At 40.6% G+C, this 12,794-nt stretch overlaps 1 protein-coding gene across 8 annotated transcripts in view; it reads left to right on the top strand.

Annotated features, from left to right (window-relative positions):
• GLIS2 (GLIS family zinc finger 2) overlaps positions 1-12,794 on the top strand; it is a 56,655-nt gene that overhangs the window by 30,842 nt on the left and 13,019 nt on the right. For 7 of the 8 annotated variants that reach the window (XM_072417623.1, XM_072417621.1, XM_072417622.1 and 4 more), the window contains one exon: positions 11,235-11,447. In XM_072417623.1, the coding sequence (XP_072273724.1) occupies positions 11,270-11,447 (178 nt within the window). In that variant the 5' untranslated portion in view covers positions 11,235-11,269. Of the gene's footprint in view, positions 1-5,681; positions 5,702-11,234; positions 11,448-12,794 lie in introns of those variants that run through there. The other variant, XM_072417626.1, reaches the window with a different exon arrangement.

Raw genomic sequence — 12,794 nt, forward strand, 5'->3', positions numbered from 1 at the left:
TGATGTCTGTGTATTAGGAGAGGAGAGCTCTGTGTCCTGATGTCTGTGTATTAGGAGAGGAGAGCTCTGTGTCCTGATGTCTGTGTATTAGGAGGGGAGGAGAGCTCTGTGTCCTGATGTCTGTGTATTAGGAGAGGAGAGCTCTGTGTCCTGAAAATTAGACCAGGTTTCTTCCTGGTTGATGTGTAGCCTTCCCCTTTCTGTTGTTCTGACCTTCCTATAGGCTACAGAGTACACTGGGGCTATATAAAGTGAAGGAAGAGGTGGCCTACACATTCACATGACTGTTTTTTTCACCCTAATGCAGCTCCAAGTTTTTAGGCAACCCCACTCCTTACAGGTCAACTATCTGCATGAAAACAACAGTAGGTGCTTTCACTATCGCACATCAAAAGTCTTCACCTTGGCTGTGAAAATAAAGCACATGGGCCTATACATTTAATGTAGAGTTATACTGAGATCAATATTAATACAAGAATTAACTAGGTTTACGTTAATCTTCTGCTCCCTTGTGCTAAATTGAGACCTCATCTGAGAGATGATATGAGACTTCATATGTAATAAACAAATTAATGCCCCCCTGTCACCTTGATTTGTAAAGTAATTATATTTAACATTCTTGCTTACCATTCTGTCTTCCAGTAGAGCCCCAATTATAACCTGGTACTTCTGGGTATGTGACATTATACTTGAACATTTGTTTATTTTATTGGAGCCAGGACAGGTGAACATTATTTTGTGCCATGGAGCTCCATAGCAAATGTTTTATGGAGTCCCTCCAAGTAATAAATATCAGTATCAACCTTGCTAACAGAATTAATTGTATTCTCTTGATGCTCCCTTCAGTTGGACAGAATAGCACAAACTGTACACAGGTAGCAATGACCTCTATATAACTATATTACTCATATCTTGTGTCCCTGATCTTGTGTCTTTTCATTCTCTTGTGTTTCTTATGTGTTCGTACATTTGTGTACCTTTCAGTTTGTATCTTTTGTGTAGTCCACATTATATGTCACCCAGCTCTGTTTGACTTTTCTTTGGTCTCATCATTTTACATGTTTGTTCTCAGTGTCACCTTATTTGCATATTTTCTTCTAATTTCCCTATTTTATTTTACGTTTTTGTTTGGCTCCTTCTGATTGTATTGTCTGCTTGTTATTCTCCTTATATATGGTTTCTTTTTTTTTGAGTCCTTATGCTTTTCTGCTCCTTGTTTCTTGATGTTGGCTAGTAGTGGCCATCTCCTTTGCTGTACTGTGACCATTTTCCCAGATGGTAGCCTCCAGAGAGTAATTGGACACTAAGTACTTTAATTTTTGGCGTTGCCCAAATGAGAAGAGCTTTTTCCACATGGCCATGTTGAAGCAAAGAAAGTGTTTGATGCCTGTGACCTGTTAGAGATTAATGGGGTTGGAACAGCAGTCAGAGAATCAAGAAAGTTGCCACTGACTACTTCCCTACCTGATATATGATTATGAGCAGGCTGTAGGATAAATAAGGTGACAGCCTTGCCTGGTCTGAGGAGCAGTTTCTTTAGAGTCAGCTAAGGTAGCCAGTATGACTTGGCCTTGTAATGGTCCTGCAGGCTGTTCTAGCTGTAATTTGCCTTACTGGGTAGCAGTGTATAGTACATACAGCAAATATGATATAGGTAGGAAAAAGTGTGTGTATATATATATATATATTAAATAAACTTGTTGTTATCATCATATCAGATCTTTTCTGTTGCTTTTTTGCAAACCTTTCTACAAAGGAAGCCTTGAGTGCTTTAGAACCTGTTTAATGTGCAACATTTTTGGCTAATTATTTGCCAATAGGAAATAAGTCAAGCTTAATCTCATTATAAAAATGGTCCGTGATGTACTGTAAAGGGAGAGACAGATATTTGAGGATCTCATACAAGACAAGTATGTATTAAAGTTTTCTTAGTAATAACTGGAGTTACTTCTGCAATCAGCATTAGGCCCATCCTAAAAAACTTTCCTAAGTTCAGTACACACTTTCTATTTCTATCACCAGATTCAATCTTTTGTGACTGTTTCAGGTGATAGTTTAGTAATGTTGGATGTATGGACAGGGTGTTTGGCTCTCCACCAAGCAGCCTGTTCTGTTCTATGAAAAAGGGAGGGGGAGGACGAATATGAGATTCCCTGCTGCGTTGTTTTACAATAATATAACAACAGTATAACAATAGTGGTTGTTAGTGGACGATCTTTAGTAATCCAACACATACTTTTCAACAACTTATTTTAGCACATTAGACAAACATTATGATAGTTTGGGGTGAGAACAAATCTAAAGTGTGTACGGTCTATTAGTAATAACAAATTGCTACAAAACACCTTTATACAGAATACATAGAAATAGGTCTCATGTTGAAAATCTGGAGAAAAATACATGACTTGTCCACATTTACTGATTAGATCCATGCTGTCCTTTTTTTATACTCTAGTATTTTTTTATGATTTCTAGGGGATCTTTGAATTTCAAATGCTGTATCTAGGCTTGCCAAACACAGGGCTGTGTCTGAAAACCATGAGACTTTTTACACAGGGGACTGTTTTAGTCGGTTGGAACATAGATACTTCTTTGTATTTTAACTGCGGTTCTTTAGTAAATATTAACAAGAGAACATTAACAAAAGGTAAAAATTGACTCACTTTCAAAAAAAAAGAAGTGAATTTACCCTTTGAGTCCTTGTATGGTGCAGCTGAGTGTTTGTTGGAGTTGCCTGTTACATAACTTAGTTTGTATGCTGAAATGGGGAAATTTGAGATTCTAGGTATGGTGGACTTGGCAATGAGAGATCCTGTGTTTGGTGGATCTATGGGTCTTCTGCATGGTGGAGCCAGTAATGTGAGGTCTTGTCTTTGGTGGAATTGGGAATTTGAGCTCACATCTGTGCAAAGTGAAACGTAACAATGGATGCCCTGTGTATGGTGGAGCTGAGAACACGGGGCCCTCTGTATTGTAGACAGGACACATGAAGCCCTGTGTATGGTGAATTAAACTCTTCAGGCCCTGAGTAAAGTAAATCTGGGATGCTGAGGCCCTTGGTATAGTACAACAAACACATGAGGCCCTAGGTGTGTGTGGTTGACTGGACACATGATGCCCTGTGTATTGTGGACTGGATCCTTGAGAACCTGAGTATGGTGGACTGGACACAGGATGCTCTATGTCAGAGGTAGGCAAACTCCGGCCTTTGGGCTGGATACGGCCTAGCCAGTATTACCGTCCGGCCTAACGCCCCCTAGTTATTTATTGTTGGATCTGGCCTAATTAAATTGTCATGCTATCGCAAGTTCCCGCGTTGTCATCTATATCATCGACTTCCCGCACAGTAACCCCAATTACTATGCCTAAAGAGCAGAATTAATGCGCAGCTACCAGTCCCCTGGAAGGTTGACCTCGAACGTCGTGTCTTCAACCCCAAATGGACTGACAAATTATTCTTCGTCCAATGCGGCAACAAAACCCTGTGTTTAGTGTGCAACGACACCAATAGCACTTTTAAGCGGTCGAATCTCAAGGGGCATTTGGATGCCAAGCACGCGCACACATACAGATACTACACCGCGGATAAGCGGAAGACAGAGGCTGCTCGCTTGCAGTCACGGTTGGAAAAAACCTTTCCTTTGACACCTTGTTTCTTCTGGCCTAGTATGCCTTCTTGACCTCCTGAAATGGCCTAGTAGTCCAAAAAGTTTGCCGACCCCTGCTCTATGTAATGGTAAATTGGATCCTTGAGAACCTGTGTATGGTGGACTGGACACAGGATGTCCTGTGTATGGTAGATTGGATCTTTGAGAATGTGAATATGGTGGACTGAACACAGGATGCTCTATGTATGGTAGATTGGATCCTTGAGAATGTGAATATAGTGGACTGGACACATGATGTCCTGTGTAAAGTGGATTAGATCCTTGAGAACCTGAGTCTGGTGGTCTGGACAGATGAGGTCCGTTGTATTGTGAATTGGATTCTTGAGAACTTGAGTATGGTGGACTGGACACATGAGGTCCTTTGCTTGACAAAATGGCTGCTTACTATGGTTACAGATCAATACAGCAAGAAAGACATATCTCACATGTGCATTATAAAAATACAGCACGGTCCAAGGAGAATGTTATAGAACGCTTATTGGCTGAAAGTATGTGTTATCATGTGATAGGTGTTTTTATTTTAAATAGTAATAGTTATCAGGGTAAATATTTCATAAACCTAATTTGACTTGGTATCAACTTTTTGTACAGTAGAACTCTGGGTGAGAAAGGGAGAAAGCACAAAAGTCCAATATGTTGTGCTGTGTGCACATGTACTGACAGAAGTATTGAACTGCTGGTTGGAGGCCTTCTGTAAATAACTGGCATTTACCATGCTTCATCACTGTAATAAATAAACCATTGCCTTTTTTTCTTTCTTTTAGACAATTGTTTAATTTCTTTTTTGGATTTCAGTTCGGTTTTGCTCCAGCCTTGTCCTGTTTACATACACTTGCTGAAACCTATGGCTAAACATCTATATTGTGAACTGACTTTCCAGATGGTGACAACAGTAGGTAAAACCTGCACCTTAAGCCCCATAGTTACCACTGGAAATACATGTGATAGGGTACTCAGAGACACAAAGTGCCCTCATGGCTGGATCGCCAGGTATTTTATTATTGAAAGCTGAACATTGAAAACAACTATTGCAATGCGTTAATTATTGAGTTCTAGGGTATAGCGTAAATAGGTTCATACTGATATTTCCTCAATAAGGATTGTCAGGGCCTTCATTTTATATAACACACAGGGCCTGTAGCAGTGGTGTGGGTCCTTCCTGAAACTGTTGCTATGGCAACCAAATGGTTGATCTTCATTGCAGTGTGTATTAGGCTAGGTGAAATTCTCTCCTCTGTAGCCGCAGCTGTCATACATTAGTTCCCCAGCACTGCAGTATAGTAAAGCCTGACTCCTGCATATGTACGATATAAAACACCAAGGCCATTTTGATTAGGAGGCCGTACACGGGCAAGGCCTCGCCCTATCCTCACTTGAACCATATATCTCTGGCCTTTAAAATGGCTTTTCACTCTGACTTCCCAATTGCTGTGTATTTGCAATGGAAGAATTGTTCTCTTTGTTCTAAATAAGTGTCAATAACCCACTTGGGTTCTGCAAGGGATGCTCAGACACCTCCCTTACATTTATTAAGCCTAAAGTGGATCTTCTGTTGGATTGTGAACTGATAACCTTTTCTTTCCAACCCTCCCTCATTTAAAATTGCATGTAAAACCATGTTGTGGTTTTTATTTTAATACTATTTTTTAGGACGATTTCACTTCCGAGTTCCTCATCTACATGGGAGTAATGTTTTTTTGTAATTTTCTACACCCCTCGTATTCCGGTATACACCTCATTCATTGCAGATGGCGGCAAGCTATAGGTGCTGAAATCATTCAACATTTAGAACCTCTCGTTATGTTTAGGTTGAATGCATGATGTCTTATTCTGACACCATCAGAGGGCCAGCAAGAAGAGACAGCTGCATGCTGATGATGATGAAATCAAAGATGGAGGCATGGTATGGGACAATCCGCATTGGAGTAGCAGGGTAGAAAAGGACAACACAGGATTCCCTGGGCTTATAAGGATGATCTTGCTGGATATATAAGCAACAACAGCAAGCAGTATATGCACAATCATTTTCATAAGTAGGTGGAAGGACCTCTTTGATGTTTATATATATATATATATATATATATATATATATATATATATATTTATTTATTTATTAAAAAAAATTGGGAAGATCTCTTACCACTTCCTGTCTTGTTGAGATAACAGGAAGGCTCATATTACTTTATTACATGATTTGTTTTGTTTTGACTATATCAGTATATTATCTTTATAGATATTAGATGGCAAAATATAAATCTTATTTATATTTCTAATATTGATCGACTGCTCAAGGCATATAGGCAGCTGAAGTTAGAACCAAATCTTGACAAGCCTTGAGCTTGGCCCCAACCTAAGACTTATTGGCCCTATATTGTGATGTGACAAGTAAGGAATTTTAGGATGGGGGGTATCGGGCCTAGCTTATCTTTAACCAGATATTGAACATTTAGGGATAACTTTAGCTGCTTCTTCTTTTTTTTTTTTTTCGTTTTCCCCGAAGATACTCTTTTTTACAACCCATTTCTCCATTGTGTGAACCCATGAACCACCATTATCAGCTCTGCCCAGCAAGCAAGGCGTTGAGCTAGGAAGCAGGTATAAATAAGAAACACTAAATTGAACTTTCTTGCTATGCATTGTGACATAAGGGTGTGAATCACAAGGCCAGCATTCCAAAATTGTGAATCCTTTTGCAGGTTAAACATTTATTATTTAGGCATTTCAGCTGTTGATTTTGCTCTTAACCTACAGTTCCACTTAAAGTAGCTCTAAACCCAGTCAATAAAATCTCATATATTCTTAGAAATTTTTTTTCAGAAGTAATCCTAAATCTGCAGCATTGGTAAAAAATATAACTGGTGACACTGCTATTACTCTTGTTCATGGACTTCCTTATATAGGGTGACAACAGTCTGTCCCTGTCTCCCAGGTCTGCTCCTGTTGTCACACTGTCACGTGTACTGCTGTTCTGCCATCACCACAAGGAAGCCAGCCCTGAGCAATGATGTGCAGCTAGTGGATGAAGGAGATTGCAAGAGATCAGCAATACTGTTATGCAAAATAGAATGAAAACAGTTAAAAAACCTAATTTTGATTACATACATCAATGAAGCCCAGTGATATTATGTGTTGGTGTAAAGGGTTGTGGGGTAGCGCTCCCGGCTAAATTCTTCCTTCTTCTTCTTCCCTGGCTCAGATCTTTTGGTTGATGAGTAATGCACCGCTGTGACCATACACAGGGAAAAATATTTACATTTCTGCACATGTTGTCTGGGCTATGCGTGGAGACACTATAAAGAGAACACGCTCACTCGTATATCCCAAACTTTTTTGCCTAGTTGTTTACAATTGTCAGCACAACAAGAGGTGAATTCTTTATTGGGGACACAGCATCAGAGTGGTAACTCTCCTTTAAACAGAAGAGCAGTGCAGCAGTGTTGTCACTCCATCACAGAAAGCTACAGTGGGCAGGCTTCACTGGCAGGATCATCATCAATTTATAGGACAAAAAAAAATCTGCAAGTGCAGTCGGAACTATAATTAAAATCTGCAGGCCATACTTTAAACAGAAGGGTCTTACAACTCCTGAGCTGTAATCTAACACATACTTTCATTAGGGAATTATATATACATGACAATGTCAGGCACGTACAGGTATCACTGTGTGCAGGTCTGTGCGTAACTGGTCCAGCTCTGCCATGGTTGCCCTGCATTTTGGAAAAGTGGGGAGGACATTCTTCAATGGATGTAGCAGGCATGTTTAAACTCGGTAGGATTTGGTCTCTTACCAGCAGAAAAATGTAACGTTTAACACGTTCATAGCAAAAGTATGAGCTTTCCTCAATGGGAGCCACATTTATTTCAGTGAATGTCATTTTCAATGAAAAAAAAAAAACTGCAGCCATGTGCAGGTATTTTTAAAACTTTTGATTCTTTTAATTTGCTGTTATAAATGCTTTTACAGCTTGCACATTTTGTCTGGGTTTGTGTTTTGTCTAATTAAGTCTTCTAAAGCATAAAAATGAATCAAAAGACATTTGCATTTTAATCCTAATTTTGGTAGTAATTTGGATTTGCATTGAAAAATTAATGGCAGAAGGAAATGTGTGTGACACAATTATAAGCAAATGCTTCTAGATATTAATAACAATTTAGAACCTTTTAGGAAATAATTGTAAAATTGATGCTTATATGGCCAGTATATGGGGTGTGTGCACACAGGGGCTGCATGCAGAATGCGTCATGCCCTTGTGACCTAGGCCCAGTGTGCCTTGGAAATTTTGGCGGGACCATACAGATTAATTCCAGCTTCGTGAGTTGCTGCAATTACTAAGACGGGGCGTCACAAGCAAGTTTGGACATGTGCTGACCAACTAAGGATATTGAGCCATTATTTGGCTTTACCAGACAGTAGGTATAGTATACACGGACCAATTTTCACCTCTGATTGATACAAGTATCAGATTGCCTGGGTATCTAAAGTGAATTCAACAGCAGAATGATAGCTGTAAACCAGTGGTCAAATGCATTGGTAAATATCAATTGAAAGTACACAAGTTGTGTGTAGGATAGAGCAACTCTTCATCGGGAGCTCCCATCTGTTGGAGTATCCTTACCATACTTCTGCGTTTCCGACGTTCCCTGCCCTTCGTCATTGGAAGGGCAGAAAATCATATATATATGCTGTATTCTATGCTGATAATACCATATGTGTCAGTGTGTGACACTGGTGAACAGTACTGAAATAAAGAGAAATCCCTCACAATAGGGTTGTTTGTTTTGTAAATGGCAATGGCAGCTCTTACATCCAAGGAGCCTAGAAGTACAGAGAGATCGCAGGTTGTAGAAGTCTTTTATGTGTTTATATTGGGGTGTAAGAAGCAGAAAGGTAGACAATCTGTAATCTCTGCGCTTTCTAACCGGGTGCTTTGCTTCTTGACACATATTTGTGAAATGCTTTAATCGAGGATAATTTGATTCACCCATCGTCCACGTTCTGCTTTATCTGGAATGCATGCATGCTAACCATGCATTGCAGTGCACCTGGATATTCTGTGTCTCTGTGTTCCCTAGCCTCTTCAGTTCTTCCATATTATTTTAAGTTCCCATTTATGCTCCCCTCCTCCTATGTCACATCTAGATTTGTACTGACAGTCTGTATCTTCCAGTGACCCTGGGGCACAATGCAGCCTCTATATGTGTATACATGCCTATACATATATTAATATTATTATTATTATTATTAATAATAATAAACAGGATTTATATAGCGCCAACATAATACACAGTGCTGTACATTACGTAGGGGTTGCAAATGATGGACGAATACAGACAGTGAGACAGTGATACAGGAGGAGAGGACCCTGCCCCGAAAAGCTTACAATCTAGGAGGTGGGGGAATTAATACACAATAAGAGGGGAGATATGTAGTGGTGGGAAGTAGTAGGGGTTTCAAAAGACAGAAGAAGATGGGTAGGCAAGTTTGAAAAAGTGGGTTTTGAGTGCTCCTTTAAATGAGCAGAACGTGAGAGCAAGCCGAATAGAAAAAGAAAACTATTCCAAAGAATTGGGGCAGCTCTAGAAAAGTCTTGGAGCCATGCGTGTGATGAGGTTATGAGTGAGGCATATTTACGTACCTATACATTGTTCTGTGTCCTGGGCGGATCAGATGGATGCAATAAACCTTTCAGACTCCGTACTCTTCATAGTGAACTACAATGTCAATTTATCAGATTTGGCCAAGCTGGTAAAAGGTGAATAATGATAATGCGCTCAGCGGGGGACAAACTTCCTGTTGTGTCAGATGCAGAAGATTGTTCATTTGCTCTAACTCTGCAACAGAGAAAATAAAAGATCGGAGTAATAGCCCACACACTAGGAACAGTGTGGCAGGAGTAATAAGGTAATAGGTTTTTATCGTTCTCTATGTCCTCAGTAAGGAGATTTCCTGACCTAGTACCACCTTACTCCCCAATAGGAAGCAAGGCAAAATCTCCCCAAAGGGCTATGAAACAGGCATTCTAACGCTTCCACAATCTTCTATGGAGTGCAATATATATATATACATTTTTTTTCCTCAATACTTACCTTTTTTGATTCTGAAGTTGCCTTGCCTGTCCAGATTTGTGAGTGGACCTCCCATGATGCCTTGTGTTCCCTGTGGACCCCGGCTGCAAATCCTGGTGTGCTTGTGTATCAGGAACTCAGCTTGGAGCCCACAGAGAGTGTGCAGTATGGGGTTTAGGGACTGGAAGTTGAAGAATGGGAAGGATTGCCAGATATAAAAAAAAGGAAAATTCAACAAAAGATAGTAAACATGACACCTCTGGAACTAGTTGCTAAAATTTTATAATTTTTTTTTTATTTTTAACACTTAAAAAAAACACCAACAGGAACTTTCCTATATAAAATTGTTACATATTAAACCCTGTTGTAATTTTACAGAAACTACAACCATGTTTGTCAGGGACTCTGAATATAGTGACCACTCTTCATTGCTTATCAGGTCACAACCATTCTGAAAGGACAATATTTGATCCTTGGACGATCCCCTATTCTTCTGTATGTAAGCTGTGCCATGATACGGTGGAGGGGGCGGCCACAGACACAAAATGTTCTGGGTACCAGATTCTGGCCTGCATTCCTAGGCATTTGCAGAAAAAAGGAAACTGGATATTGTCTGGTGATTTCAACAGCTCCTCATTTTAAATTCTGGTTTCTGCTAGTAAATGATAATCCCTGACCCATTTTTGGATTTATAATATTCATGCTGATATTTAGCCACCATTTTTTGCTTTAGGAAAACATTGCTGATCTTTATACAGATTTATTAACGCGTTTTTTCATTCTATGTACAGATTCTGTTTAAAGAAGGCATTGTGTTATTTTGCATCCTGTGCACTTCCACCCATGTGCTCACCCCAGCCTCAGGCAACCTGCCACCTAATTAGCTTCTGCATGGATTGCCATCTCTTTCCCTCCTTCCTCTTCCCTCCTTTCCTCTCCTTCCACTGTTTCTCCTCTCATTTCTCTTTGTAAGTCTCCCCCTCCAGTGTCCTTCCCCCATTCCATTCTGTGTCCTCTCTCACCCTCCCCTCCAGCATGTCTCTCCACCCTCCCATTTTTCTCCCTTTACTCTACAGTGCTCCCAGGCCTTCTAACATTCCTCAGTGTCTGGCCATGGCTGGCTCTATGCCCAGGATGGGGGTGGCGCAAGAGGTGGGGGGGGGGGGGGCACGCCTTTATCCCCACATGGCACTGACTGGGTGACCCTCCCTTTTCCAGATTCCCTTAGGAGAGGGGGGCATCTAAAAAAAAAAGGGGGATCCTAGGCTCCCCCTTTTCCATCAGGAAACCACACGTGGCATTTGGTAGCACCCTTTCCCTGACAGATCCATGCAAGGATCTTTAACCCTTTCCCTGTCAGTCCGGCTGCCCTTGACACGGCAGGGAGAGATGCTTTTTAGATTTGTGGAAATGAAAAGGTTAAATGTGCAATGCTCTGCAGATGTCTTATGTGTGTGAAGCTGTCTGGGCTGTTTCTAATTCCCTTTTTTTCTCTTCCAGATCAGCTAGGGGTGCTTTGGGTGTAGCTGGTGACCATGCACTCACTGGATGAGCCCCTGGATCTGAAGCTCAGTATTTCAAAGCTGCGGGCAGCACGAGAGAAGCGAGACCGGAGTGGAGGGAGCCCCAAAAAACGCGCTGTGCACCATGAGCTAATGATACGCGATGATGGAACAACTGTTGTTACTCCCATCTGCTCCTCACCCCCACCAGGTGATTCCCTTTTACCCCTGCCATGTGATTTGTCTATATTTTCACCCTCACAGACGGTCCACACACCTACAGCCCCGCAGATGGTCTTCTTATTCTAGTACAGCTCCCATCATATCCTCATCTGTACCTGGTTTGCCAATTGTATCTTCACCCCTACCAGGTGATCCCGTTATATTAATAATCTACCAGATATCTCACACTATTTTCCCAATAGTGATCCTACTATATTTTCACCCTTACCAGGTGAGCCCATGTATCCCAACAGCTTGCATGTAATCCCATTAATTTTTTTTCTTTTACCACTTTTGTCTCATAGCTACTAGGTGATCCCACTATTTTCTCATACCTACCAAATTGTTCCACTATATTATTAACCCCACCAGGTGATCCTGATATATTCCTCACCCCTACCAGGTGATCCTGATATATTCCTCACCCCTACCAGGACCAGGTGATCCTGATATATTCCTCACCCCTACCAGGTGATCCTGATATATTCCTCACCCCTACCAGGCCATTGGCATAGTACAGTACAGTGGTGTATTTAGTGTATTTGATACTCAGGGCAGATATTTTAGTTTTATTACCCTCTATACAACATCAACAATTACTTAGTAATTATTATGATGTATATCAAATAAAAATGGCCCGTAGAGGACGCAGATAGTAAAAACTGTAGTTTACGATAACATTGGTGGGCAGTGGATATTTACTTCCAACTGGAACCAATGTAGTATCCATTACCCTTGATGGACATTAAAATCCTCCTTACAATAGCAGTCATTGTAGTGTTCCCTTACATTGATGGTCAGTGTAGAGTACTCTTAAATTAGTGGTCTTTGTAGTGTTCCCTTAGAATGATGGCCATTGTAGTGTTCCTTTAGATTAATGGTCAGTGTAGAGTTCCCTTACATTGGTGGTTAGTGTAGAGTTCCCTTACATTGGTGGTTAGTGTAGAGTTCTCTTACATTGGTGGTTAGTGTAGAATTCTATTAGATGGGTGGTCAATATAGAGTTCTCTTAGATTGATGGTCAGTGTAGAGTTCCCTTACATTGGTGGACCGTATAGAGTTACCCTACATTGTTGGTCAGTATAGATTACTCTTAAATTGGTGGTCACTGTACAGTTCCCTTACATTGGTGGTTACTGTAGAGTTCTCCTACATTGGTGGTTAGTGTAGAGTTCTTTAAGATTGGTGGTCAGTATAGAGTTGTTTTAGATTGGTGGTCAGTATATAGTTCTGTTAGATTGGTGGTCAGTGTAGAGTTCCCTTACATTGGCAGTCATTGTAGTGTTCCCTTAGATTGGTGGTCAGAGTAGAGTTCTCTTGGATTGGTGGTCAGAGT

Source organism: Pyxicephalus adspersus, chromosome 7, assembly GCF_032062135.1.
Source record: "Pyxicephalus adspersus chromosome 7, UCB_Pads_2.0, whole genome shotgun sequence".
Classification (NCBI taxonomy): domain Eukaryota; kingdom Metazoa; phylum Chordata; class Amphibia; order Anura; family Pyxicephalidae; genus Pyxicephalus; species Pyxicephalus adspersus.